This window comes from Atractosteus spatula, chromosome 13 (assembly GCF_055471065.1).
Source record: "Atractosteus spatula isolate fAtrSpa1 chromosome 13, fAtrSpa1.hap1, whole genome shotgun sequence".
Classification (NCBI taxonomy): domain Eukaryota; kingdom Metazoa; phylum Chordata; class Actinopteri; order Semionotiformes; family Lepisosteidae; genus Atractosteus; species Atractosteus spatula.
In genome coordinates, this window is record NC_142718.1 from 27,918,277 (window position 1) to 27,946,081 (window position 27,805).

General features: G+C 37.6%; 1 protein-coding gene across 2 annotated transcripts; it reads left to right on the plus strand.

Annotated features, from left to right (window-relative positions):
- Positions 1-1,271: 1,271 nt before the first annotated feature.
- LOC148822022 (bile salt export pump-like) lies at positions 1,272-27,700 on the plus strand. 2 transcript variants are annotated; one of them, XM_088931201.1, is made up of 29 exons: positions 1,272-1,417; positions 3,581-3,687; positions 4,064-4,085; positions 4,184-4,213; positions 4,297-4,348; positions 5,060-5,304; positions 6,790-6,877; positions 7,288-7,421; positions 7,665-7,836; positions 7,933-8,057; positions 8,594-8,768; positions 9,507-9,620; positions 10,341-10,451; positions 10,694-10,819; positions 12,233-12,436; positions 14,477-14,647; positions 14,917-15,118; positions 15,245-15,320; positions 15,925-16,054; positions 16,170-16,328; positions 16,456-16,560; positions 16,656-16,817; positions 18,006-18,209; positions 19,708-19,949; positions 20,046-20,202; positions 21,537-21,734; positions 22,714-22,920; positions 23,163-23,309; positions 23,684-27,700. In XM_088931201.1, exons 2-29 carry the CDS (start codon positions 3,612-3,614, stop codon positions 23,882-23,884), a joined length of 4,035 nt encoding a protein of 1,344 aa, XP_088787327.1. In that variant the 5' UTR covers positions 1,272-1,417; positions 3,581-3,611; the 3' UTR covers positions 23,885-27,700. The 2 variants fall into 2 exon arrangements, with proteins under 2 accessions (XP_088787327.1, XP_088787329.1); XM_088931203.1 differs by lacking the exon at positions 9,507-9,620.
- Positions 27,701-27,805: the final 105 nt, after the last annotated feature.

Sequence of the window (27,805 nt, forward strand, 5' to 3'; positions counted from 1 at the left end):
CAGTCCATGGTCAAAGGGGAGCTGGAACCTATCCCAGTAAACAATGGACACAAGAAAGGGTATACCCTGTGCGAGACACCAGTCCATCACAGGACAGACACACAGACTTGCACACACCCACACTTACAGTAGGGTCACTTTTCCCAGACGCCAATTAACCTACAGTACCAGTACGCTTTTGGACTACGGGATGAAAAAGGAGCACCCAGAGGGAACCTACACGAACACAGGGAGAACATACAAACTTCAAACACATAGCACCTCAGCACTGCAAGGCAGAAATGCTAGCCACTGTGTCACCCTATTGACATCATGGTGAAATTAACATATCAAATTGAGCTCTTTTGACTTCACTGCCACTATACAGTATGTGAATACTGTACAAAAACGAGTTGTTGCTTGCTGTAGCACTCAGAATGAATGGCATTGGACTGCCAGAAGGCATATGAAGTGGATACCATATAACACATGTTGTCTTTTTAATAGGGTTAACGTTCATTGGATGTGGCTCACAGCACTCCGAATTGTGTGCATACTCTCACAGAGGAGTTTCACTCAGAAGAATCTGTGATACATGAGGATCATGAGCCTTGAAGATCATGGTGCTTGAGGACTAAAATGTATAGCCTTGGTTGGGATTTTGAAAGCAGTCATTTTTACTAACTGTTATTATTTTGTACATGTTGTGCTGGTTTTGCTTTGAACCATTGCTTTCATGACTAGTAGCCATAACGAAATTATTCAACAGCAATAATAGTATTATTGAGAGTAAATTGAGTGCTGTGGTAAAGAAGTGTATGGGTAAAAGTGAATTGCCCTCATACCAGAATGAAAAGCCCTCTGAATTATGTGCAGTGGTGAATTATTTTATCTCTGTCTTTCCTCTCATTTACAGTAGGTTGGAAAAGCCTTTATAGCTTTATGATGTAATAATCATCCAGCATGGTATAAGAAGAAACAACAATACAATGCTCTTTCAAGACCAACGCATTTCTATTTTCCTCTTATTTATAAATGAAGTCCTATTGGTTTTCTCCTAAATACCCATGTCCCCTGGTGTTCATGCTTCAGTGCAATTCTTGCCTCTTGAATATACAATACTGTGTGGGCCATTGACCCCTACACGTCACTGACCAACAGGACACGTACCTCTGAGGTTAAATTAACTTTCCTGTCCTATCTGTATTCAGCAAAGACAAAAAGCTGCTCAGCTATAACAAGGTGGATTATTTTTTTACTCTGGCATTTCTGATACCAGTCTTTTATTTTTTTCGGTTGGTTTTCAAAAAAAGTGCCTTTCCTTCCAAACTGCCAGAAAAGCACTGAAGTAAAAACAATATTAATTACCTGAGGTCATACAGTATATGGCGTGGATTTGCCTTGGATTTTACTAACATCTTCAGAGAACAAGTATTTGGTAAGCAAAACTGTTGAAACCTTGTTAATGTATTTCTTTTTTGGAACCATTAAGAATGTGTGTGGTGTGTTCTGAGATTATCCTGGTGTTCTATGATTATCCACTACAAAAAAAAAAAACTGTCTGTGTAGGAATTGAGAACAAAAATATATTAAGTTGTTGATTGTTTTAATGACAGACTGATAATGTCATTACTTGAACTCAGCAGAGGTGTGAAGAACTTTCTGCAATTAACTGAATTGTGATGTTTTCAATAGGATTCTTTTCTAGTTTTTAAATGTGTTTTCCTAATTGCTCACAACCCTTTTCAATTACCTGACGAGTGTCTTGCTTTAATAATGAGCCACAACAACATTTCAAATCAGCTCCCAGTACCTGCTAAAATACCAATATGTTATCAGGTAATATTAGATAGACACCGTGATACTGAAAACTAATTCAGGAAACAAAACCAATTGCGTTAAGGAACAGGAATTTAAAGCAAATATTAGGAAAAAACAATAGACATAATAATATCTTTGTGTTATGTAGTACTTTTATGCCAAAAGGCCCCAGGGTGTGTTACATACAGTATAGGCACGACCTACAGTATTTTATTCATCACTGAAGTCTGGGTGACACTCTGGGGCCATTGAGTGCACCAAAGACCAAGCAGAGAAGTGAGACATTTTTTTCACCAATTCTGCTAGGGAGGAACTTTAGGGAGGCCAGATCACACTAACACAGAGTGGATTTCAGCCCGACATTGGGATTAACATCGGGATTAGTCTTTTAAAAACTGCCACAGGATCATTCATGACCACGTAGTCGTGACCTTGAATTTAGGCAGGAGTTCTCAACTCTGGTCCTCAAAAGAGCTGCTGCTCAGCAAGTTTTGTAGCTTCACGTGAGCAGGTTTGTAGCTTCTTAAGTCTTCAAATTGTCCGAAATAATGAGTTCACATAGGTAAGGTGGAAGTCAGGTATAAAGAAGTCCAAAAACTGACAGGCCCTCCAGGACAGCAGTCGTGAATTGTTCACTCCTAGTAAAATCACCCCCATAGGCACCTCTAACAGCACAGTATCTCCAGTCACCATACCAGTCACAGGCAAGACAAGTGTGAGAAACCTAGGGAAGACTAACAGGCTAATACAAAACAAGTCATTCCTATTTTTTTTGTTTTTCTCTGTTTGATGTCTGTCATATGCAATACAATTTATGTAAATAAATGTGTCTTTTCTTCGAAAACCACCTATATCATGTCTAATAATAATTTGGATTGAATGATGCCTTTTGATGACAGCATGGATAAATGAAAGAAAGAGATTGTCCCAAATCTGCTTTAATTTCAACAGGTTTGATTTAATTTCAAGTTTGTTTGACTTTGTTCCTCAGTAGGTAAATCAAGATGAATACTACGGAGCCATATTAGCTGAAAAAATATTTTTTTCTCTGTGGCGCCAATAAGCTCCCTTATAATACAATATATTAATATAGTCAGCAATATTGTTCGCAGATTAACTATTGTGTTTAAATGCGATACTATCTTGTATAAATGCAATACGTTTCTTGTTTAAACGCAATTCCATCTCATTTAAACTAAAAAAATATTTTTTTCTCAGTTGCGCTAATAAGGTTTCGTAGAATACAGAAAATGGGTTTGATACAAATGCCAGGAAGCTAGATAACTACTTACCTTATATTAGTTTGGTGCCTTGTTATGATTATCATGGTGAAGGTAAACAAAAATTCAGTATTCACACCTGAAAAAGGCTCCACAGCCGAAACGTTGTGTTCCTTTTCTTCTCTTTTCAGTATGGAACAAACCTTTATTTGTTCCTTTACAGCCTACGCATGCTGACACAGCTACCTACTTAAATTCAGTCTTTACTCCTAAACTGTAATCCTTCATTTATTCTTTTCTACTGTATATCTGTTTGGATAAATTCAACTTTTGCCCAAACTACTGGAAAAAAAAACTCTTGTGTCTTTGATTAACTTGTGAGCAGACCACACTTACTAAACAAGAATGGAAGTGTAAAATAAGGCAGTGCCAGCAAGGCCTAGTTCTTACAAAATTGAAAATAGGATTTTCCATTTAGGAAGCAACTTTTAAGTTTTAGTATTTATCAGGGCTAACTTTGTGAATTTTATTCTGTGTTCTTGCCTTGTTTTTTTTCCCAGAATCCTGAGCTGATCGAGTCAAGACTAGACAATGCCTGGTTCTGTTAAATTACGCAGCATCAAAAAAATAGGACACGAGAACAACGCCTATGAATTCTCTGATCCATGTAAGGATATCTTGCAGAATACAAGATATTTTAAAATAAATGTCCATTTATTTGAAAAAATCTGCATAATCAGGCCCTGATTACACTGCAAAGTTTACTATAACAGTAATTAGTAATAACTGTATTGTAACAGGAAAAACATCAGTAAGACAAAAAATACCAGTAAGAGTAAGTGTCTCAGGTTGATCATTTTTTTACATATTATACTGTAGGATAAAATAAAAAACAGAAGAAAATGCCCACAGAAAACAGCAAATAAAAATTTGGTTGGCCACCAAAAAACAAAATAATCTTTTAACTTTTCTAAAACAAATAGCATTACACTGAAGCAACACATGTGTACTTGTTAATGTTGTTGTTTTGTTTTCTTTATCAGTTGACAGCAAAGGGGATTATATGTAAGTTTTCAAGATTTACAGCATACATATTTATATATTAACAAATATTAAGAACTGAATTTAAGCAATTCGATAACATTTTTGTATTTGCGTTATAGGGATGTGAAATCCTCAAAAGATGAAAGCAAGTAAGTAAAAAAATGTTCCTTAACATTTTCCTCATAGCCTTAACATTATTTCTATTTTGATTGATTTACTTTTTTTTTCGTAGGTCAAACAATAAGAAAGAAGAGGCAGCCATTAGGATTGGCTTCTTTCAGTTGGTAAAGTCTGCAGCTTTCAGTATTTGCAAATCAAAAACATCAGTTTTATACAGTATGTAATTGGACTAATGTATTTTCTCAGTTCTCTTGAAAAATGTTAATGTTTGTAAGGGATTCAAGGACAGTTCATGAAATGTTCTATTTATTTCTTTGCCTCTTCAGTCTAGCACATTTAGAGAGAACATCTTTGGAGTGCATTGTCTTCAAGAAAGGACTTGCATCATTTGATTTATCAAATTCACAGAGCTGCTCTAACAACTGTGGGCTTGATATAATTAGAATAGTACTGTAAATGCAACATTTTCCTATGTGTAGTACAAATTTAAACATTTTGATGACACGGTGATTTCAAATAGAGGTTCCTGGTTCTTATTCAGCCCCTCTTGTTCTCTAGATCTGAATTCAAGTACATTTGGTTTGTGAGGGTACCTTATAGACAATGCAAAACAAGCTTATTATCCAACTGGATGGTACATATACTGAAAATAGTTTTGCATGCTAGGCCATGAAAAAAAATGCAGGATATGAATCTAAAAATATTCTTGTGCATATTAAGTGTTTCAGAAGAGCATTTGTCAATCACAGCTAATTAAAGATTAATTGTAAAATACAATGTTTATTTCATTTTTGAAGATGCTATATTAAGTTACAAGCATCCATAAGAACAAGTATTTTATCTTTATGCTTTTAAGTTTCTCTTATTCTTTTCAGTTTCGGTTTGCCACCTGCAAAGAAACATTTATGATGGTTATGGGGAGTTTGTGTGCAGTTGTGCATGGCTCAGCACAGCCTTTGATGTTGCTGGTGTTTGGAATGCTGACTGACACTTTCATCGAATATGACATTGAAGTGCAGGAACTTGTAAACCCTAACAAGCACTGCATTAATAATACAATACTTTGGAAAAATCAGACATTTGAATATAACACGGACATGAACATGACTAAATCCTGTGGGTAAGCTGATCTTTCTTTGTTTATAAGAACATGGACAAAAACATACCATGATTACCTGTAATTCTAGTCCAAAAATGCCCTACTAATCACAAACTGAAACATAGTGATTTTTATTTGATTAAAGAAATATTCGATATGGACTCAATATGGAAAAATCATTGTTAATGCATATGATGCTGATGGTATAGAGAAACATTTCAAATCCTTGTATTTACACTTAATGTAGATTTTCTATATTATATTTCACACTGGAAAAGTGCAACATAAAAATAATAAAACATTCTGGGAACTATGTACAAATGAATGCACTGTAATGAGTTAAATTTGTGTTATGTGTTCATTTGTTATGTGCAAAATTATCAAACAATTATTAGATCAATTACAGAACTAATTATTAAAAAAAAACTCTGTAGCCTTCACAGACATGGATTTCTCAGCACCTATGCATATCACATTGCGTACACATAATACACCTTAGTATTTTTCAGTGGCAATAAGAAATAACTTTTTTTATTGTGATCTGATCAGAAATAGTCACAAGTCATCTGTAGGAGAGCTCTTGGAGTTCATCGCTCCACAGTTTGTTGTCTCTAATCCAAGAGACAAACAAACAGTATTGCGGACTATTTCAGAGGAGGTCATTGACATGTACAGTACATCTCCGCATGTACTATATGTTGAGGTGTATATTTTGACACATCGTTAATATATTTTCTAGACAACATGGGGAAATCAATAAAAACGACACGATTCTAGGATATATATTTAAAAGCATGAAAATTAAGTCGTTGTTGTGTTAAAATTGTGCAAGGCACGAGGAAGAGGTTGTCCAGAATATTGTGTACAGTCTTGGTCTCCACATTACGAAAAAGCTATCGCTGCTATGTCCATTTGTGGGATAGAATTGTGCAAGGTGTTGGCAGGGGCTACTGGGCGAACCAGTGACCACCTGATGTGGAATGGAACAACTTTAAAGAGTTCAAATGTGCCTTTAGTGTTAACTTCTGTCTCCCTGGGTTGACACTGTGCCGATGGTAATATAGAAGATAAGCATTATCGATCCATAACCTGAATTTGGACTGGAGGCAGTAGTTGAGAATGTGTCCTACTGTGTTTTAAACTTGGCACATATAGTTTATTGCACTAATGATTATTCACATAACAATGCTAGAACTAGAATTTCGGTTTTATGTTATAGCTATGTTAGTATATGTTATGTTATGTTTCCAAAAACATTTTTAGCAATGCACGATATTGTACTTTTTCTGTATCAGGTTCACTAGCGTGTAACGTTCTGTAGTTGTAAAAGTAGTTTTCTCAAAAATACTAGAAGGAGGAGAATTTCATGCTGAAAAGCGCAATGAAAGGATGAAAGTGTTAACTTTAAAATTAACTCAGCTCCACACTAAAACACTTTCTCAGAAATAGTTAACTTGGTGGTGGTGAATTTACAAATCGAAGCCTAACTGTCTGTATTAATTACAGGCTGTTAGACATTGAAAAAGAAATGACCAAATTTGCTTTGTATTATGCTGGCATTGGATCTGGGGTCTTCCTCCTGGGATATTGTCAAGTAAGTATCAGTAATACCCAAGACAAGGAAAAGTTGTAAATGTGTTATTTTAAATTTGCGAGCCCAAGTGTTATTAAATGAGCTACAAGGAGTTTCTCTTCTGCTTTGCTGAAAGTAATACAATCAATTCCAGAAGACCTATGCAGGCAAAGCAAATCTTTGTCCCATCCTCTCTTGTTTTAACACGAATCCACCAACTGGTGGCAGTTTTTATTTACTTCCTCCAACCCTAGGGAAATCCCATTGGCAATTTGCAGTTGCTACAAGAACCAGAATATTGAATTAAGATTAATCTTGGAAATGATTTTTGTTATGCATTTGTCATGATTAAAGCAAAATAAATCCCATTTGAATTTTAAAAAAATCGAAATAATGAATCTAGAAGACACGTACTGGCATTTCTTTTCCAGATCTCTCTCTGGGTTGTGGCAGCCGCCCGTCAGATTGAGAAAATCAGGAAGTTGTATTTCAGGAAGGTGATGAGAATGGATATTGGCTGGTTTGACTGCAATTCCGTGGGAGAGCTTAACACAAGGATGTCAGAGTAAGAGATCTGTCCAAACCCTCTTGCTCAATTAAGAGCCAAAGGTGCCAATCATATTTGCACTCACATTCCCCGAGATACTGAGTGTTGTGTTAATCGAAACTTTCTACATATTACATTGTACCCTGTATGATCATGAAACACTGCAATTAGCTTTTGTTTCTTACTGTCCGTGCATAGTGTTGAGCAGCTCGTTTTACAATACGCACCCTGAAGTGTATTTTTTGTGTCTGTTTGTTCCAGTGACATCAATAAAATAAACGATGCCATTGCCGACCAAGTCGGGATATTCATTCAGCGCTTTACTACTTTTATTTGCGGGTTCCTGATGGGGTTTGTCCGAGGATGGAAGCTCACGCTAGTGATTCTTGCTGTCAGTCCACTGCTAGGAGTAGGGGCAGCGCTCATGGCTTTGGTAAGAAGAGCTCGAGTTTCTCATGAAAACGCACCAACAGATCTTAATTAATGTAAAGACTTTCCACTCATATCCACCCCGTTTTTCCTTTTTCAGTTTGTTGCTAAACTCACTGGGTGGGAACTGCAAGCTTATGCTAAAGCAGGATCAGTGGCTGACGAGGTTCTCTCTTCCATAAGGACAGTGGCCGCTTTTGGAGGGGAGAAGAAAGAGGTTGAAAGGTAAGCAACTTGAAATACATCAACGAATCCTATTTTATTCTTGGAGTTGAGGAGAATTATCGCCATATCTGTCCCATTATTGAGACCTGTTGAACTAGTTTACTCAAAACTATAGAAAAGCATAAACTTTTGTAGCTTCTGATCAATACATTATGAGGATGGCAGGTAAAGGCAAGATGGCTGTTTTGGCATGAAAACATCGGTGTCACTACATGATGTAAGGTACTGTAGGATCACTCATAATATAATTTAAAATCCCTGCCTCCACCCATATTCACCTTCCATCCTATTAATATCGGTGATTATGACATCTGTCCTTATGGACGTGTTATTGTTCTCACAACAACACAAAACTCACCATTAAAATCATCTCAATTTTAATACAGATATGCCCGAATGACTGCAAAAATAATGCATTGGTATCTAGTCTTGACTATTCCTTTGTGACATTTCATTGTACTTTGTCCACTTCCATCAATTGACCACTGGAGAATAGCCAACAGCCTGTTCTTTTCTCTGTGTTCTTCACTCTGCAGGTATGATAGGAATCTTATCTCCGCCCAGACCTGGGGGATCCGGAAAGGCTTGATCATGGGCTTCTTCACAGGTTATATGTGGTTCATTATCTTTCTCTGCTATGCGTTAGCTTTCTGGTATGGATCCAATCTGGTTGTGGACACTCAAGAATACAGTCCAGGGACACTGTTGCAGGTATTTGCTTCTTAATTAATACTTTTTCAAGTAACATTGGATATATCAGTAATTTTCTTCACTGGACCCCACACATGGTGCTAACATGTGTAACAGAACTCGTCAGAACTGTACACTCGATCCCTAGTTAGAACACAGTTTAAGCATAAATGACCGTGTTTATGCAATTTGTTGCAATTATGAAAGTGTTTTGAGATGTTTGCTTTCAGTCAACACCTTCGAATCAGGCAATTACCCTTGTGTAAAGGGTGGAGATCTGAAAGGAAAACACATTCTTCATTTAATCAAACTATTTTAACAAAACTAGTAAATTACTTAAGAGTCAAATGTTTCAAATCTTTAAAAACTGATGACATGGGGTGACCTTTTAGACCTGCTGGATTGCGAATCTACATGTCCGGTGTTGGCCACCCCAATATATTCCTGAGACATTCCAAACTATTCCAATAAAAACAATATAGCTTCTTTAGCATGAAATTGCCCCTAGAGTTTAAAAAGTGATGATTAAGGGTGAATCATTAAACCTACTGGATTGTGGCTCTCAAGGAACAATGTCATCCATTCCTGCTACAAACGCTCAGAACACTCTCCCAAAAATATTCAAATCAGTTTGCAATTCAATGATTGCAATAGTAGAGAACAAATCAAACCTTTTTTTTTCATTTCTAATTCATGTTCTTTAACATGGCCAATGCTTGCCACATTTTGAAAATAGGGTTTCCTCTGCTGTGATTGCAGGTGTTTTTCGGAGTGCTCATTGGGGCCTTAAACCTGGGACAGGCTTCCCCATGCTTAGAAGCCTTTGCTTCTGGACGTGGAGCAGCAACAATTATCTTTGAGACCATTGACAGAGTGAGCTAACAGGTTTCCTTCTTGCTTGACTGCCTTTTCTAGGTAGTGTCTGGGTGGTACTGTAGGATGGGCCTCCAGTTTCTTCACTGTTTTGACAGTGCTTACAAGGATTTTGAGAGCCTGACATTTTTTTGTTCCCTGACTTTCTATGAAAGCTACAGTCTTCATGATTACTTCTTTGCTTGAAATTCACTGCCAGAGCAAGGAACTCTCAGAGACAGGTGTTCCAAAATCATGCACTTCTATCATACACAGAGACCACTCAGCTAATTGTGTGGTTCCTTAAGGTATTTTTGCGCACCTAAAATAATTTATGTTAGCTACAGCAAAGAGTTTGAATACTTATGCAGTCGTGGTTTTTCGATTTCCCTTTCATGCTAATCAATTTTTTGCTTCTTTATTTTTTGTTGCTTTGAGCGTGTGAAGTATGTTGTGTATAAAACATTATTAATTGCTAATTACATCTGTAATGACCACGGGCTTTGGAACGGAATGGAGCAGGCATAGGACTCAGGAAAAGGGGCTAAACAACACATTTATTAACCAGAACCGAGGAAAGGTGCACACACAGGGACAGGGGTTACAGCGCTGCACCTACACTAACACACACACGAAGGGAAGAGGCTGTCTCCTAGCCGTACAAAACTTCACAATTAGGAAATGAATCCTCTTGTGAGATAAATGTAACATTTTGATTTGATCTGTGTGTCTGATTTTTAGGAGCCAGAAATTGACTGCATGTCAGATGCTGGATACAAATTAGACAGAATTAAAGGAGACATTGAGTTCCATAATGTCACTTTCCACTACCCCTCAAGACCTGATGTCAAGGTGCATTATTTTGGTTTATTTCAACAGTTTCTCCTCTATGTGCCAGCTATGCAGCTATACTGTATATGTATGAAAGCTAAGCATACATTTTGTCTTTTTAGATGTTACATTACAACCCGTTGTATGGTTTATACTTAAGATTTGCAATGTATTTCCCATTTTTTGAACAAACACCCTTAGCAGTGCTATGATCAGCTGCTATGATCATTTCCCTTAACCACGGTATTGCGGTTTTTCCACAGATTTTAGATCAGCTGAACATGGTCATCAGGTCAGGAGAAACGACAGCTTTCGTGGGACCTAGTGGTGCTGGTAAAAGCACAGCTGTTCAGCTCATCCAGCGGTTTTATGACCCCAAGGAAGGCATGGTATGGTGATACAAGCACACAGATGCGGACACCTAAGTTATTACCGCAAATACAAATTTGTACCCATATAAATCATTGTGTCCGTATATCGATTGCAGAACTTTATGCGTAAGAGCTATGGTACCTTTGGTATTTGAAGAGAAGTGAAGTTTGGGAGGGTCAACAGCGACAATCTGACTCAGCTGTTCCTAATCACCATCGTTACGGAAATGAGCTAAATGTATCGAACACAAACATGTCCCTTCACATTTGTCTCAAACATCCATTCTCCACCCCATCTCCACCTTGCAGCTGCCCCTGGGTTCACTCAGTCTGAGTGGGGTTCGAACTTATTCATCCTGTTACCAGGTCGTCACCCACTAACCAACCAGCCAAACCTTTTCCACCACGTATTTCAAACAGTCACAAAGCATTCAATTCTTATGTATTTTTTGTCCCCAGTGAAATCAGTTTCAGTTTTATGAATAGTTTATTGTAGTAGTATAGTGTGTGTAGGCTCAATACCTGATTTAAGAGACGTCTGTGGTGGTTCGTGATAGAACTAGAAGTTGGGCTGAGATAGCTCCTATGAAGATGTTTATTAGGTACATGGCCAATTTGCCTTCATACAAGTGTTTTGAAACAGAATTATTCACAGAACGAACATATTAAACAGCAAGGAAGAACATTACACGCTCTAGTTTAAGAGAACTCCATTTCCCATGTAGCTATAATGGTTTAACATAGCTTACAAGAACTATAATAGGTTTCCCTCACACTTAAAAAAACATAAAATGAAAAAGTTAAAAATGAAACAACCTGTGTACCAAACATATGTTAATGTTAAATAATGTATATTTAAATAACTGAATAATTGAAGACAGTGAAAAAAGGACATAAAAAACTCTGAGGTAGGGTCAGTGTTGCATCTTCCCTTAGAGCTACACATTCAATCAAGTTATGAATGTGTTTTAGGAAGGAGGAGAAATTCAAGAAGAGTGATATCCTGAGTTTAAGAGTACATTTAATTTTCAGTGTAGCTCTTCATTGATATCGTAATGTGGTTTGCATTAGCTATAACTCAATATACAGGGTATTTAAAATTTTGAATGAAACCATAATTTATTTGTCTTACTCTCTTTAGCCACTTGATATGCAAAGATAATGAAAATTGAAACATAATTTCATAGTTATTCTAACCCTAATTCAGCAATACAACTTGACCAATTTCATTGTTGCAAGAAGATATTATAAAAGCAGGAAGAGTGATGTACTATATTTGTCTTAAGTTTCATTAAGTTTAATTTTCAGATTATACACCCAGTGAATTTTAGTGGATATTGCTTTGCATATTTGAATTATTATTAGTTGAGTTACAAAGTGGATGGATCTATTCACATAATTTTGACCACTTGTGTAATACTCTGTTGAAAGGTGACTCTGGATGGCCATGACATACGTAGCCTGAATATCCAGTGGCTGCGCTCTCTGATTGGCATAGTGGAACAAGAGCCCGTCCTGTTTGCCACCACCATTGCTGAGAATATTCGCTACGGGAGGGAAGATGCGTCAATGGAAGACATTGTGAGAGCAGCCAAGGAGGCCAACGCTTACAGCTTTATCATGGACTTACCACAGGTACAGGCCCTTCCCTTGGAGTCCAATTTGAAAGTCTTATTCAAAAACCTGAATGCTCAAACTGAAGAATTCTAAGGGTAAGAGAAGCTACAGTAAACATCAGCTGGAACTTAAAAGAAAAAAAAAACTGACACATATCAATTTGCGTAAGCACTCAGCTCTGTGAACTCAATATTTGATGCAAGTCCCTTTGGCAGCAATTACAAAATCGAGTCTTTTGCATTAAGTCTAAAAACTTCTTGGCAGAATTTGCTTTAGCTCACTAAATTTCTTGGCAATTGCTTACAGACAGTGGTTTTTAAGTCTTTTCTCAGATTTTCAATGGGAATGTTAACTGGGCCACTCAAGGTGTCACAAAGCATTCTTTCAGGACCCTATGCAGACAACACAATCCGGGGGGGGGGAGTGAAGAAAACATGGGGAAAGAGGCATGCTAGGGGCTGAAAGGAAAACAGGGGGTGTGTCCATGGTGCGCTGGTGTTTGGGGGAGGTGTGGCCGAGGCAAACTGTTCAAGGGAGTCCGAGGCAAATCCGGGACTGTAGCAAATGTCCAAGGGTAATCCAATCTGACAGACAGACAGAGTTAAAAGCCAGAGCGGGATCCGGCGGAGGGTCGAGGGAATAAAAAGGGGGGTCACGGGACCAGACACTCCCTAATCAGTAGATCAGGACGCCGTGATGAAGCCTATGCCATCGAGCCCTCCTGGACTTACGGGTAGGCAGGCTTCCAGGCGTCCATCTTCCAAAGCTGAGCCCCGATAGGCAGGAACATCTGGCTTATATAGCACGGGAGGCTGGAACTGGAGGCAGGTGTGGGAGATGAGTATAAAACAAGGAAGGGCTGGAGCGTCCTAAAGAGGAGGGGTTTACGATCGTGACACAAGGGCATATTCTTAAGCCACTCAAGCGTAGCTTTAACTTTGTGCTTTGGGTCATTACCTGGCTGAAAGGTAAAATTTTTTCCCAGTTTTACAGTAAGTCTAAAGCAGATTTTCTGCTATGATTTGCCAGTATTTTGCTGCATCTATGTTCCTATCATTGACATCAACAGGAACGCTTAGCATTTAGATCAAAACTTTAAAACTTTGTCTTATCTGACCTTTTGTCACATCTTTGTAATATCCCATGCTTTTTCCAGTTCCAAACAAGCCCCCTTTCTGTAGTGACTATATTCTGGACTGGAATATTGTTGACCCACGGACATTTACTTCCATCTCAGCCACTGAACTCTGTAACTCTGTCAAAGATGGAACTGGCCTCAAGTTGGCATCCCTAAACACTTTCCTCTTGGCCTGACCCCTCAGTTTGAAGTTACCGCCTGATCTAGGTAGTATCTGAGTGCCTTCCACTTCTTGGTGATGAACTTAACTCAAAGAAATATTAAGGTTTTTAAAAAGTTTGTATACCTTATTCCTGATCTATTCCTTAACACAGCTTTGTCGCAGTCGTTCTGAAAGTAGCTTGGTTTTCATGATTGAATCTTTGCTTTACACTCACTACCTGCACGAAGGACCTTACAGAGATAGTACATTTATCATTTGAACAACAATTATTGTACACAGACAGAGGCCACTCACCTCATCTTGTGACTCATTAGGATAATTTTGTGCATCTCAATTAATTTAGTAGTTCAGGTGGGTAGCTGCGTCAGCATGCGTAGGCTGCAAAGGAACAAGTAATAGGTTTATTCCATGCTGAAAAAAAGAAGAAAGAGAACACAACGTTTCGGCTGTGGAGCCTTCTTCAGGTGTCACACCTGAAGAAGGCTCCACAGCCGAAACGTTGTGTTCTCTTTCTTCTTTTTTTCAGCATGGAATAAACCTATTACTTGTTCAATTAATTTAGGTTTACCACTGCATAGGGTTTGGTTACTTATGGAATCAAACCTTTTGCCATTTTCTTTCATATTACCAGCCTTATTTACTTCTTTCTGTTTTTTTTGCTTAAAGAAACAGAATATGAAAATGGTGCAAGGGTCTGAAAACTTTTGCAAGGCACAGAATGATTTTGTGCTATGTCATAACGTCATTTGTTACTCAGAAATTTGACACCCTGGTGGGGGAGGGCGGAGGACAGATGAGTGGGGGCCAGAAGCAGAGAATCGCCATCGCTCGAGCTCTAGTCAGGAATCCCAGAATCCTGCTGCTGGACATGGCCACCTCCGCGCTCGACAACGAGAGTGAGGCCGTGGTACAAGAAGCACTAGACAAGGTTTGCTCTTCTTTGTCTAAATTCAGTGTTTCACAAAACCATTCCAAAGCAGACAACCAAGAAAATCAGACAACATAAGAAATTATGTTCACAATCATTTGCTACATAACGATGCAACTAATAACTACATTTTGAGCAAAAATCAATATGTGTATGAATCTAATTAATACCACAATAAGAAGTTCATAAATATAAAATTAGTAACTTTGTGACTTCTGAACTTCAAGCTTTTGATTTTCTTACTTGAAGTTTCAATTTTGTGTTTTGAGGTGCGGATGGGGCGCACCACTATTTCCATAGCCCATCGTCTTTCAACAATCAAGAACGCTGATGTGATCGTGGGCTTTGAACATGGCCAAGCTGTGGAGAGGGGGAAGCATGACGAGCTTCTGGAAAGAAAGGGGATTTATTTCACTTTAGTGACTCTTCAAACCCAAGGAGACAAAGCTCTCAATCAGAAGGCTCGGCAAAGTAAGTCTTGTGGCAAGTACTGTAGGGAACACAGCAAATAAAGATAATTACTGTATATAACTAATAATACAGTGTCACCATGGCTGATCCTTTTACTTCTGTACTTCTTGATCAATTTGTCTTAAGTGGCTGAGGATGAAGTGCCTGAAGAATGCGAGACAAGGAGTATGTCGCGGGCAGGGAGTTACCGGGCTAGTTTACGGTATGTCCTGCAAAATTACACAAACAAATCACCCATTACATTAACAGTAAGTGAAATACACTGCCTTGCCAAAAAATGCAGACCATTGTAAAGTTTGCAGTCATGACACTTTTAAGTAGCAATTAATAAACAGTATGTTGCATACACGATTTTCTCCGCACATTCAAAGCAAAAAAACAAACAAAAGGAAATTAATTTAGGTGCACAAAATTACCTTAATGACATATAGTTGAATTGCCTTTAAAAAATCATGTAACAAATAGGTCATACTTATGCTTTTATTTTGTAATTTCATAAAATGGGGACACCATAGGAATGGTCTGAATACTTTTGCAAGGCACTCTACTGTATTACCATAATGTATCATTAGTAATTACATTATTGTGTTACCCAGTAATTAGACATATATTCTTGCCTTTACTACAATTTCTGTTTATTCAGCAGCACCTATTATAATATTGCTCAGTAGTAAGTAGTTATACCACAGTGGAACAAAGTTTTAGCTCAACGTCTTTGAGAAAACGACACAAAAGAAAAACAAGGCCGAAGGTTCTTGCAGCGGGTTTTCTATTCTTGATACAGTAAGCCCTTACTTTCCCCTCAGAGCTTCAATTCGCCAGAGGTCAAGATCGCAGATGTCCAACATCATACCAGAGTCCTCTGTGCCTATTATGGGTGAATTGGGACCAAGATCCTACACTCAATCTGTTGCTTCACAGGATGTCAAAAGTAAGGTTAGTCTGAACAGTACTGACTGGTAATAATTGTAAATGCTCCACGTTCTCCCAAGTTCTCTCAAGTGACTGAGACTCATCTGCCCGCTCGTCCTGTCCCCTATTTGTACTTCAGACTGAGGAGGAAGAGGAGCCAGTGGAGCCAGCTCCTGTGGCCCGGATACTGAAGTACAATGCGCCAGAATGGCCCTACATGTTGTTTGGTACTTTGGGGGCTGCCGTGAATGGGGGAGTAAGCCCCATGTATTCTCTCCTGTTCAGCCAGATTCTCGGAGTAAGTGCTGGTTAAATGATATGAAAACTCTCTGTTGACCTCTGCCAGGATAGGAAATCCATTTGGCCAAAAAGCACTGTCCTGTCTCTTTGAATTTCTAAACCACGGTTCGACTTTTGTGTTGCAGACATTTTCAATGCCTGATACAGAACAACAGAAAAGAGAAATCGATGGAATTTGCTTGTTTTTTGTGTTCATTGGACTCATTTCGTTTTTTACACAAATGCTGCAGGTAAAAAGAAAAGCCTTTTTTTTAACTTAGCATTTGAAAATTCCATGCAGTTTTCTGTAGCAAGTTACTACATCCTGACTCGCTCTTTCTCTCAGGGATATGCATTCTCCAAGTCAGGTGAACTTCTTACCAGAAGACTTCGCAAGCTGGGCTTTCAAGCCATGCTGGGACAGGAGATCGGGTGGTTTGATGACCACAGGAACAGTCCAGGAGCACTGACCACAAGACTTGCCACAGATGCTTCCCAAGTCCAGGGAGTGAGTTCATAATAGGAGATACCAGTAACCTTGATTTTACTGTATTACTGAAATACAGTTTATTGAGTGGTAGTAAAGTCTTAATACCTATTACTTAATACCTATTAATATTACTTAAATACAGGTAACATGTTCCCAACTAGCCTTTGAAACAAATGTTGGGAGTTGCCTGACATTTATTAAATGCTAGGATATAATTCATTTTCCACTAACTTGCTGTGTTTCACAGCTGCTTCCAGTTGCAATGTATTTCTTTCTCAGTTTCTGCTATTGTCCAATACCTTTTTCCATTTAATTGTAGTGCCTTGCAAAAGTATTCAGACATTTCCTGTGATGTCCTATTTTGGGAATATAACACAAAATAATGAATACACATTTTTTAAATGAAAATTTTCACGATTTCGCCAGCAAATTATGAATTATGCCAAATGCAGACGTATTCAGACCTATGAATTCGATATTTGGTAGACACACCTATTGCAGCAAGTACAGCCACAGGTTTTTTCCTGTTTTTTGCAATTGTTTGTCTTGCTGGAAGGTGAATGCTCATTCCAATTTCTCAGTTTTAAGTCTTTAATAGACTGAAACTCTAGACACTGTGTGCTTTTACAGTATATACTCTTCTAATGATCTGTGCCTTTATATTACATTGCACTGAGTTATTTTAAAAGCTCTTTAGTCTTCTAGGTTGAATCTTTGCATGAAATTCACTTACCTTATGTATTTATTCTGAAATCATGTGAACCAACTTTATTGCATACTGACAGAGGTCGCTCAACTTTTTGTGGCTCATTAAGGTCATTTTGTGCACCTAAATTGATTTAGGTTTGCCACAGCAAAGGGTTTGCTACTTATGCAATCACGACTTTTCCATTTTTTCATATTAATTACTTCTTTCCTGTACAGTAGTTCTTTCTTTGTTGTTTATTTTTTCTTGGAATGTACAGTAAGTAATACTGTAGGTTGCGTATTAATTGCATATTAACTGCTACTTCAAAGTGTCGTGATAACATGCTTTAAATCAACAGAATGTGAAAACTCTGCAAGGGTCTGAACACTTTTCCAAGGCATCCTTTTCCCTTGCTGTCTCTCTTTATGTATTTTCTCACATGACTGCAGTTTCCCCACTATATGCAGGGTCTGCATTGTAAGACATATTAGTGGTAACATTTTGTGTTCTGATTCCAGGCCACAGGCTCTCAGATAGGCATGATAGTGAACTCTCTGACTAATGTTGGAGTTGCCATCATTATCTCATTCTACTTCAGCTGGAAGCTCAGCTTAGTCATCATGTGTTTCTTGCCATTCCTGGCATTATCTGGTGGATTTCAAGCAAAAATGCTGACAGGCTTTGCAAAGCAGGATAAGGACGCGATGGAGGCAGCAGGAAGGGTAGGTTTATGAATATTTCTTTTTGCGTTGTAAAAGAAATAGAATTTTGGAGTTCTACAGTAATCGGCAGCAAATACAGTATATGTGAGTGTTGGGTTTACTACGTCTAATTTAATTTGCACTTTTTTTCAAAAGTGAAATATTCACCTTAACAGCATTATATTAGGAAATTCTTCATGGTTGGTAATAGTCTTCCTTTTACAGTATATGTTTGATCCATCGCCAATCCATCACAGGGCACACGCATTCGCACCAGGGCAAACTTTCCCAGAAGCCAATTACCCTACCAGTATGTCTTTGGTCTGTTTGAATAAACCAGAGGACCCAGAAGAAACTCTCACACAAACAGGAAGAACATACAAACTCCACATAGATAGCACCCGATGTATTGATCCCAGGGCCCCAGTGCTGTCAGACACTAATGTTAACCACTGCACTATCGTGTCGCCCTGTTGTGAGGGGAGAGTTTACACTGAGGCACACAGACTCACTCTACCTTGGAGGTCCAGACCAGGGGGTTCATCCTGGGAAGCCTGTGTTGAAGATCAACTAGCAAAGTACAGGAGTTACCTTGTGAAGGACACTGAGTGGATGCTTGCCTTGTACTGAGTCTCTTGCCCCTAGAGGGGCAAACCCTAAGACTCCAGGGCAGAGCTGGTGTAGCACCCCTAATGCTCTTGCAAGGCTAATTCCTTTGGAGAAGGCTCCAAAGGTGATCCTTAACGACTAGTTGATTGGATTCCAGATAAGGTCATATCTGTGAGGCAAGCTTTTAAAACAGGATTCATATGGCAATACCAAGGAGGGCTAAGCAGGTACAAAATAGAAGAAAACAATAAGCTTACTGATTTCAGGAGTCTTCAAAAGAAGAAAGAAAAAAAATCTTACGTGTAAAGCAAAATACTTTTTCCTAGTCCCACTGGTCCCTAATCTAATCCTAGTCCAAGCAGTCTGACCTTTGATCTAACTAAACCCCACATTGAGTAATCTGCTACTGAAGTAATACAGAGAAAATCTCCAGTTTCACAAGTACGTTCTCTCAATCAAGACAAAGAGCTCATTTTTTGTGCACAGACTCTGAGGTTCTGTTTTCAGTGCTGCGGTTTTCAGGGCTGAGGTTGTCATCTGCCCATTTAAGATCTTCTAGAGTCTCTTCCTGTTGTTCTGTTCTAGTTTTCCTCCCAAGGCCCAGAACAGTAGCAGGCAGAACAGGGCACTCCAGATGATCCTTCTGATCCTGGCGCTCTCTCGACATTGTGTTTATTTTGTGAACATTCATTTAAGAAGCTTTTTTTCACAGTTTAAAATGACTTCAGTCAAATCTATTGTTTGAAATTACCCAATCAAAAAGCTTATTAGGCATTAAAAATACTTCATATTTGTCTTCAGAAACAAAATTAGGTCTTATACTGAGCCTCAAACACCCACACCACAATCTTATATTCCTTTATGACTCCAAAACACAACAAAAAAAACATTTTTTTTCTTTGCATTGCAGATTTCAGGAGAAGCGTTGAACAACATTAGAACAATTGCTGGCCTTGGGAAAGAGAAGGCGTTTGTCGAAAAGTACGAGGCGCAGCTTGAAGCTCCATATAAGGCGGCCATTAAAAAAGCCAATGTATATGGAGCTTGCTATGGTTTTGCTCAGTGTGTGGTGTTCATGGCCAACTCAGCATCTTACAGGTTTGGAGGATACCTGGTCAGTGAAGAGGGACTCCACTTCAGCTACGTGTTCAGGTGTCTGTTTCTTTGTGAAGTTGATGTCCTTCTGATTTTGACTGGGCAACTTCAGTTTGAAGCTCATGTTTTCTTTTTACCTCCCCTTTGCTCTAGAGTGATCTCGGCTATAGTCACAAGTGGAACTGCTCTGGGGAGAGCTTCGTCCTACACACCAGATTATGCAAAAGCCAAAATCTCAGCTGCAAGGTTTTTTCAACTTCTTGACCAGGTTCCCAAAATCAATGTTTATAGCGAGGAAGGGGAAAAATGGGTAAGACTGGTATTATTGTGTTTTACAGTAAATACAGTACTGTATGTGTATAGTGTACATTGCATATACATGTAATGCACTATACAGTACTCAAACATTTACTGTATACAGTCTGTGAATTTATATGATACATATACAAGGGTTATAAGCCATTATTTGCTATCTCTATTAATTATGGCAGACACATTTACCAGAGTTTTTCACAGTTCTGTGGAGGAGTGTTTTGTTTCTGATAATATCAAACTACAAAGTGTTTTTAGCTTTTCTGGGCTGTGTGGAATCAGGTTCTATAGGAGACAACTAAATAACTAAACATGGTCTCTGATGGACCATACTCTTGGTACTATACTGTACGTGTACTGTATCTGCAACATGATCTCTGTAGCATGAGGTGTCAGACAGTGTCACTTGCGATAAATTTGATTTGCAAAGCAAATTGCACACAGATTGCTAACCTTATTGTGGCAGATGTTGTTAATGTGTCTCTGTCATAAACTGCTTGTTTATAAGTGCGTTACTATGGCATTAGGAATTCTACCATGTTAATTTGCCTAAAGCGTTCATGGTCTCTGAAGGACTAATTAACATAAAAGTCACTCTCTTCTTTGCTGGGGTAGTGTTAAGTGAAGTGCATTTATCATCTCCAAATTGCAGATGCCAGTGGTTTCCAGGCAGCAGTTATATGGGATTTTTGTGTCTTAAAAATGCCTGGTTAGATCACTTGCATAATCTGCAAACAGTCTCCTCAACACAGTTCTTTTATGTACTTATTTTTGGTTGGCATCCAAACTGACTTGTGTTAAATATACCATGAACATTCAATGCTTGTCAGAAATGAACAGGACATGCATTTTAGACATTAGTAAATAATCTGTTTTCTGATTTTATGTTTTACGCTTTAAACATAGTTATGTGAACTACTGTATACTGCATTATCCAAAATTACAGTATTTCAATCTATTCAATGGTTTATGAAAATAAGTATTTTGTACACATTTGGTTCTTAAGAGTAATAGATCATGTGTTCTGTAAGTCTGATTGATACAGAATTACAATATTTTGGTTTAATGTTAACTTGTGTCATTTATAGTATAATTGTGAAATATTGTATTAAGATTTTTGTTTTTTATTCTATTCTGTTTTTGTTTTTCTATTTTTACTTTTTACCATCTGATTGCCTTGGATCTTAGTAGCTGTCGTAAAGTATAGGCTAAATAATTTGAATAACATTTGTGTTGATTTGGCAGTTTTGACATGTAATACACTAGAAATTGGCAGTGACTTAACTTCATGAGTGTCAAATATCTTATTCACAGTTTTCTTCTTCCCAATAGTCAAACTTCAAAGGAGACATTGAATTCATGGACTGCAAATTTACATATCCAGCCCGGCCAGATATCACAGTGCTCAATGGCTTGAGTGTGTCTGTGAAGCCTGGACAGACCTTGGCCTTTGTAGGAAGTAGTGGCTGTGGTAAGAGTACAAGTGTTCAGCTGCTGGAGAGATTCTACGATCCAGATGAGGGAAAAGTAGTAAGTTCAATAAAGATGATTTTATTGACATGAAACTAACACAAGGCAAGCCATTATCCAATAAGACAGGAGACCTTAAAACTGACGCTTAGGGATGTAGATTAGGGACACTTAGGGATGAGGCTGAGTGGTGGCTCTGTGGCTAAGGATCTGAGCCTGTGGCTGGAAGGTTGCTGGTTTGTATCCCATGGCTGGCAGAGGGATCCTACTTTGGTGGGCCCCTGAGCAAGGCCCCTTAACCCCTGTCCAAGCTTCTCTCCCTGTCCATGTGTCTCATGGAGAGCAAGTTGGGAAAGACAAATTCCTAATACAAGAAATTGTATATGGCCAGTAAAGTGATCTTCTTCTATTGACATTAATTTTAAGCCAGCCAGCAGCCATATCACTCTGCAACTCACAACTGGCAGCCCACTGAAGCTAAGCAGGTGTGAGCCTGATCAGTACCTGGATGGAAGACCTCCTGTGAAAAACTAAGGTTCCTGCTGGAAGAGGTGTTAGTGGGGCCAGCAGGGGGTGCTCACCCTGCAGTCCATGTGGGTCCTAATGCCCCAGTATAGTGACAGGGAGACTATACTGTAAACAGGTGTCGTCCTTTGGATCAGATGGAAAACTGAGGTCCTGACTCTCTGTGGTCATTAAAAATCCCAGGGTGTTTCTTGAAAAGAGTAGAGGTGTAACCCTGGTGTCCTGGCCAAATTTCCCATTGGCACGTAAGCAATTATTATTATTGTTAAATAAAACAGTTCACCTAAGAAAATGATTAAATAGGAATCTTGGACATAAAACATATTAGGTTAAAGTATGTCAATAGTTTGTTACATAGATAATTCAGGTGACATGAAAATCAAAAAGCCTGCCAGCCCTAATTAAAAAAGTGATTTAGGTATGAACAATCTTAATTTTATTATTTTGCATGTGCTTTAGAAAGGACAAATACGAGTTCTACAGGTTTAATGCTTTTTTGTATTTGTCATTGTAGCGGATAGATGGACATGACACCAGGAATGTCAATGTATCCTTCCTGAGGTCCAAAATTGGAATTGTTTCTCAGGAGCCTATATTGTTTGACTGTAGCATTGCTGAAAATATTAAGTACGGCGTCAACATGCTTGAGGTCAGCATGAATGAAGTCATTTCTGCAGCAAAAAAAGCTCAGCTGCATGATTTTGTCATGTCCCTGCCTGAGGTAAGAAATGTTTGGAAACTGTCCAATAAAGGTCAAATTAATATATCAATTCATTACTATGAAGATCTTTATCCACCGCTTCCTTCAAAACAGACATTACTACAGTAGGTAACCACAGTATGTCATATTAGTTTGACAAAACATATGCAATGCAATGAGAAAAAAGCCCTGTACACGCTTACTGGAAAGTGTGCTTCATGTTAATTTTTAAAGGAATTAAAGGCTCCTTTTGTATTCTACAGAAGTACGACACCAATGTTGGTTCCCAGGGGTCACAGCTATCTCGTGGACAGAAGCAGCGTATTGCCATTGCTAGAGCCATCATTCGAGATCCAAAGATTTTACTGCTGGATGAAGCAACATCTGCATTAGACACAGAGAGTGAAAAGGTAATCATCACTCTCTAGAATATTACCACTGCTAGGAGCGGTACGGTATACCATTATGACAGCATATCACTGTTTAAGATTATAATATGATGGAACTTAAAAACTGAGACTCAATGATTATTGAAAGGACACCATCCCTTACCAGGATGAAGTGCAAGAATCTTTGTGAAACCGTGCAACTGCATGGATGTGTTAACGTTTATTTCAACCTATACAACCTACGTTGGAGCATATTGGAGCCTAGAAGGTCCTGTTTTGGATCTAAAAATTAAGATGCTGTAAGGGGGAAGCTATAGATGTCGAAAAGCATTCAGTACCAATTCAGACCTGGGCGTTACTAATAATCAGAGTAACCTTCATTTTATGTTTGGCAGACTGTCCAGGCCGCGTTGGACGAAGCCAGACAAGGAAGGACATGCATTGTCATTGCTCATCGCCTGTCGACAATTCAGAATTCCAATATTATAGCTGTGATGTCTCGAGGATATGTGATAGAGAAAGGTACCCATGATGAACTCATGGCAGTAAAAGGCGCTTATTACAAGCTAGTCACAACAGGTGCACCTATTAGCTAATCGTTTTGTTACGATTGTCGCGGTCGCACGATAACACAATTATGCACCCACAAAATGTGATATTATGCAGGTCCGTCACATCTTTGTGTATACATAATTGCTGAGGCTGTGATGAGCAATTATTATTAATGACATTATAGAGGATGTAATTTCATTGTGATGGTTGACAGATTCAAAAGCCCCCAAATATATTCGTACACTTACTGAGCTATAAAAGTTGATTTAGCACAGAATATGTAGGTGGGTACATTTTTTCGGTATCTCTGAATTGAAATCTTTTAAAAATGGAGACAAAGGCGTACAGAACACTGTACAGTAAATACAATTACTAAAAAAAACAATCCGTTTTTCTAAACGCACTATGTCAAAATGTGTTCATTCCCTGTAAATGTGTTGGAAATAATAACTGTCCATGTAATCTTCTAATGTTATTTAGTTATCTGGTCGTTTCACAAAAGGCTCAGAAAAGGTAACAAAAGATGAACAGTAAAACCTTATACTCAGTGCCTCATCACTAGGAAAATTAGGGAACTGTCAAAAAATCTAAGGTAAAAGATTAATCTCCTTCAATCACTGTACATACTATTACTGTATATATAAATCTATAACGTGAGGGCAACAACCCGTTGTGAATCTACAGAAAACTATGGCAAGTGTCTCTATTGGGATAATGTCTCTAATTACTACTGTTCAATCATGGCATGAATCTGGTTAATGTCTGTGACAGAGCAATATAAAAGAAAAGACACATACATGCCAAATTTGACGTGTATTTTTATATATGACATTATAAATTAAACATACTGTATATTTGACATTATAAAGCAGAACTGCATTATGTGGCTCGATGAAATATATACTGTGCTGAATTCTTAGACAGTTTTACCAGTAGTGAATTCTGTATGTTGAAAATTGTTTCTATTCTATATCTTCTGGTGTTGGGGACCTTATTAAAACTGAAGGCACTTGAATTTCAAAGTATGTATATACATATTATTAATTTATTGTAGAAGGTTAATCGATTCAGACCAATTAATACACAGTATCATCCAAAAACCTAGTATCTTCTGCTCTGATATTCACACATAGTTGCAAATATATTTTCCCACAGAAAGAGATCCCACAGCACAACTACAAATGTACTGCCAAATTATTAAGCAACACATTTTGTTATTTGCTATTAAAATCCCAACATTTCAATCCAATGCAGCATTATGGTATCAACTGGAGTTAGATGTTTACAAACCACATAATCTGAAGGAGCTGCATAAAGTAATGGTAATGAATCAAAGAATAAACTTATTAAAAGATTATAGAAAGTACCTTCTGTATGTTTTCAAAGCCACAGGGGGATGTCAGAGACAATGAAATTCTTATTGTTGTGTGAACAATTCTGAAAACGATGCAATTGAATTGCAACCAATACCAAATAAATATTTGCATTTTTCCTAAAAACGTATTTAAGCATATTACATTGTACCAAGGTTGTGAATAGTTTGGAGTCAAATGTACAGTATATCAATATTTTAAAATTATATACTGACTACACTCTTTATTTCTTTCTTAAACAGGAGAAACATTTATATTTACAATGTAATATTTTTAAGTTTATATCTTTAAATTTAACTGACATTTGAAATGGAATGTTTTGTTTTTTAATTTAATGGACAAACCCTGAAATCTTTAATTTTTGGTTGTTTAATTTAAAGATGGACATAATATATATTGTTAGTTATGGATGTGTGACCTTATTTAGCTAAAGAGTACATACCATACATACATTCAGTAAAGACCTTAAAGAAATACGTCTAATGACACTGATCTACAGTACGTAAACTGTATTTATCAACTGCTGACTAGAGACCAATCATTTAAGGAGCTTTGGTTTTTTAGAGGGGATTCTGAATTAAAACTTTTCTGTCATAATTTCACAGTATTATATACAGTAGGACTCCATATAGTTATAATTATAGAATTACTGAGTATAGAAGCTTCATGTCATTGGCTCCTCAGCCAAGCATACACACCAGATGTTTTAATCCTCTCAAACTGAGCAGGATTACTATTGCAACAAAGGCAGGGTAAAACTAACCTGACTAAACGCCAAGGCATAACTGAGCTGATTACATAAATGCCATTCATGAGTTAACTGAACATATGGCAACAGCAGTTTTGTCACTGTCTAGGAAACATAAATTGAATCATTAATGATGTCTGGCTGTACATATTAACATTATCCATTGAGCCTGTTGTGCAGGATTGAAATGTACTGTACCATGTAATTTTTATTATATAAGACAGTACAAATGTTACTGAACAAATTCTCTTAAAAGAATTGCTGAATCAGATGTATGGAAAAAAAAACTTATAAGGTTCCAAACCTTTTCCCTATTAACTATTTAAACTAGCATCTCTGACCTTAAATGTGAAACCAGCACCATAATAAATTATCTATACTGTGCTGAGATCTACAGTATGTTAGAATTTTAAAAAAATTAAGGAAAAAAGTGTTCAAACATTTAATCCATTATATTTTATGCTAGTCTGCTGCCATAGAGGTTTACATTATTAGATCAATATTAGACTTTATATTGTTAGACAATAGTATTTATTTTTATCTGATGATAGAAAATTTTTCATTGTACTTGTTTACTCAAACACAGGGATTGTCAGCCTGGAGCACCTGTCTGTATTCTGGTTTTTGTTTCACCTGAGCTAATTAGGGTAATTGATTTGTAGGTGTTTGTTAAACCAGCTGCTCTTGAGATGTTATTTGGGATTGGTCATTACTATGAGCTTTGATCCAATTTCTGTGTTTCACTCCCACTCTCATTCAGTTGTGTGGAGCGGAATAGGTGGACATCTGTATGATACAGTATCATTCCCACTGGTTTCTAATTCGTGTTCATTTATTTAGACATTAGTAAGACAGCACAGATCTAATAAGCAGGTTGAAAAGATCACATTTCAAGATTGGTCTGTTAAACTGCTTCACAAGAAAGACCTGCAGCAGGACAGTTGTGATTTTAATTAAAGTGATCAATTAGTGAGATCAACAAGATCATGCTAGTTAAGACCTAGAGGATTACATGGTGACATTACGGATGTAGCTTGAGAACCACTGTGGTAATATGTCAAAAACAAGTAAAGAAAACTCACAAGTGACAAAAACACATGGGTATGAAAGTCTTCTGTTTTCTTCTTAGTCATGATTGTTTTCTGGTAAATCCAAAATCTACTTTTTAAACATTCATAATGTTGTTTGAAGCTGAGTAACTTTTGTTTTTCCTCCCTCTTTTTTGGTAGCAAAAGGGCTGGGAACCATTTAAGGATATTTAATGGATAGTAAGGAAAAACTTTTTCATAAAGGAAAAAAATTGACATTGCTTATCCTCAGTTTAAGAGCTGTGATAGACAAAAGTGATTAACATCACTTAGTTCATATAATATTTCTCCACTGGGCAAAAGATTGGCGTTTTCTACATTGACTGATGCTCAGTTATTCAAAAGTAGAAATTGAGGTTTCAACTCAGTTTTGAGTTGAAAACTGTGAAACAGTGAAACAATGAGATTTTTCATTAAATCTTGTTAACATCAAAGCTAACTTACCAGACGTCAGACTAAGAATGTCTTGCAGTCGTTTAATACAGCAATAACCATCTCCTTAAGCTGACAATCATTAAAAGATCTTCTCTGTCTAAACTGTCAGACAAAAACTGTGTGATTTACTGATTGATGTACACTTTATCTGAAAGAAAATCAGTGCATTTCACTCTACCATTGAGGAATTTAAGAGAATAGCTCCAAAATTAAATAATGACCTTATTAGGATTAAATTATTATCTTGATATCAGTCAAAGAACCGTGCAAGTGTTTCAGGTTATCAATTATAGGGTAGTGACATTGAAATACATCTCAAGG

What these genes read in the sequence shown, in the direction of transcription:
- LOC148822022 (XM_088931201.1), top strand. Translation starts at nt 3,612, where the DNA reads ATGCCTGGTTCTGTTAAATTACGCAGCATCAAAAAAATAGGACACGAG. An exon ending in CTTAACACAAGGATGTCAGA is followed by an intron (nt 7,422 to 7,664) that starts GTAAGAGATCTG and finishes TGTTTGTTCCAG; the next exon opens with TGACATCAATAAAATAAACG. An exon ending in TTGTCATGTCCCTGCCTGAG is followed by an intron (nt 22,921 to 23,162) that starts GTAAGAAATGTT and finishes TGTATTCTACAG; the next exon opens with AAGTACGACACCAATGTTGG.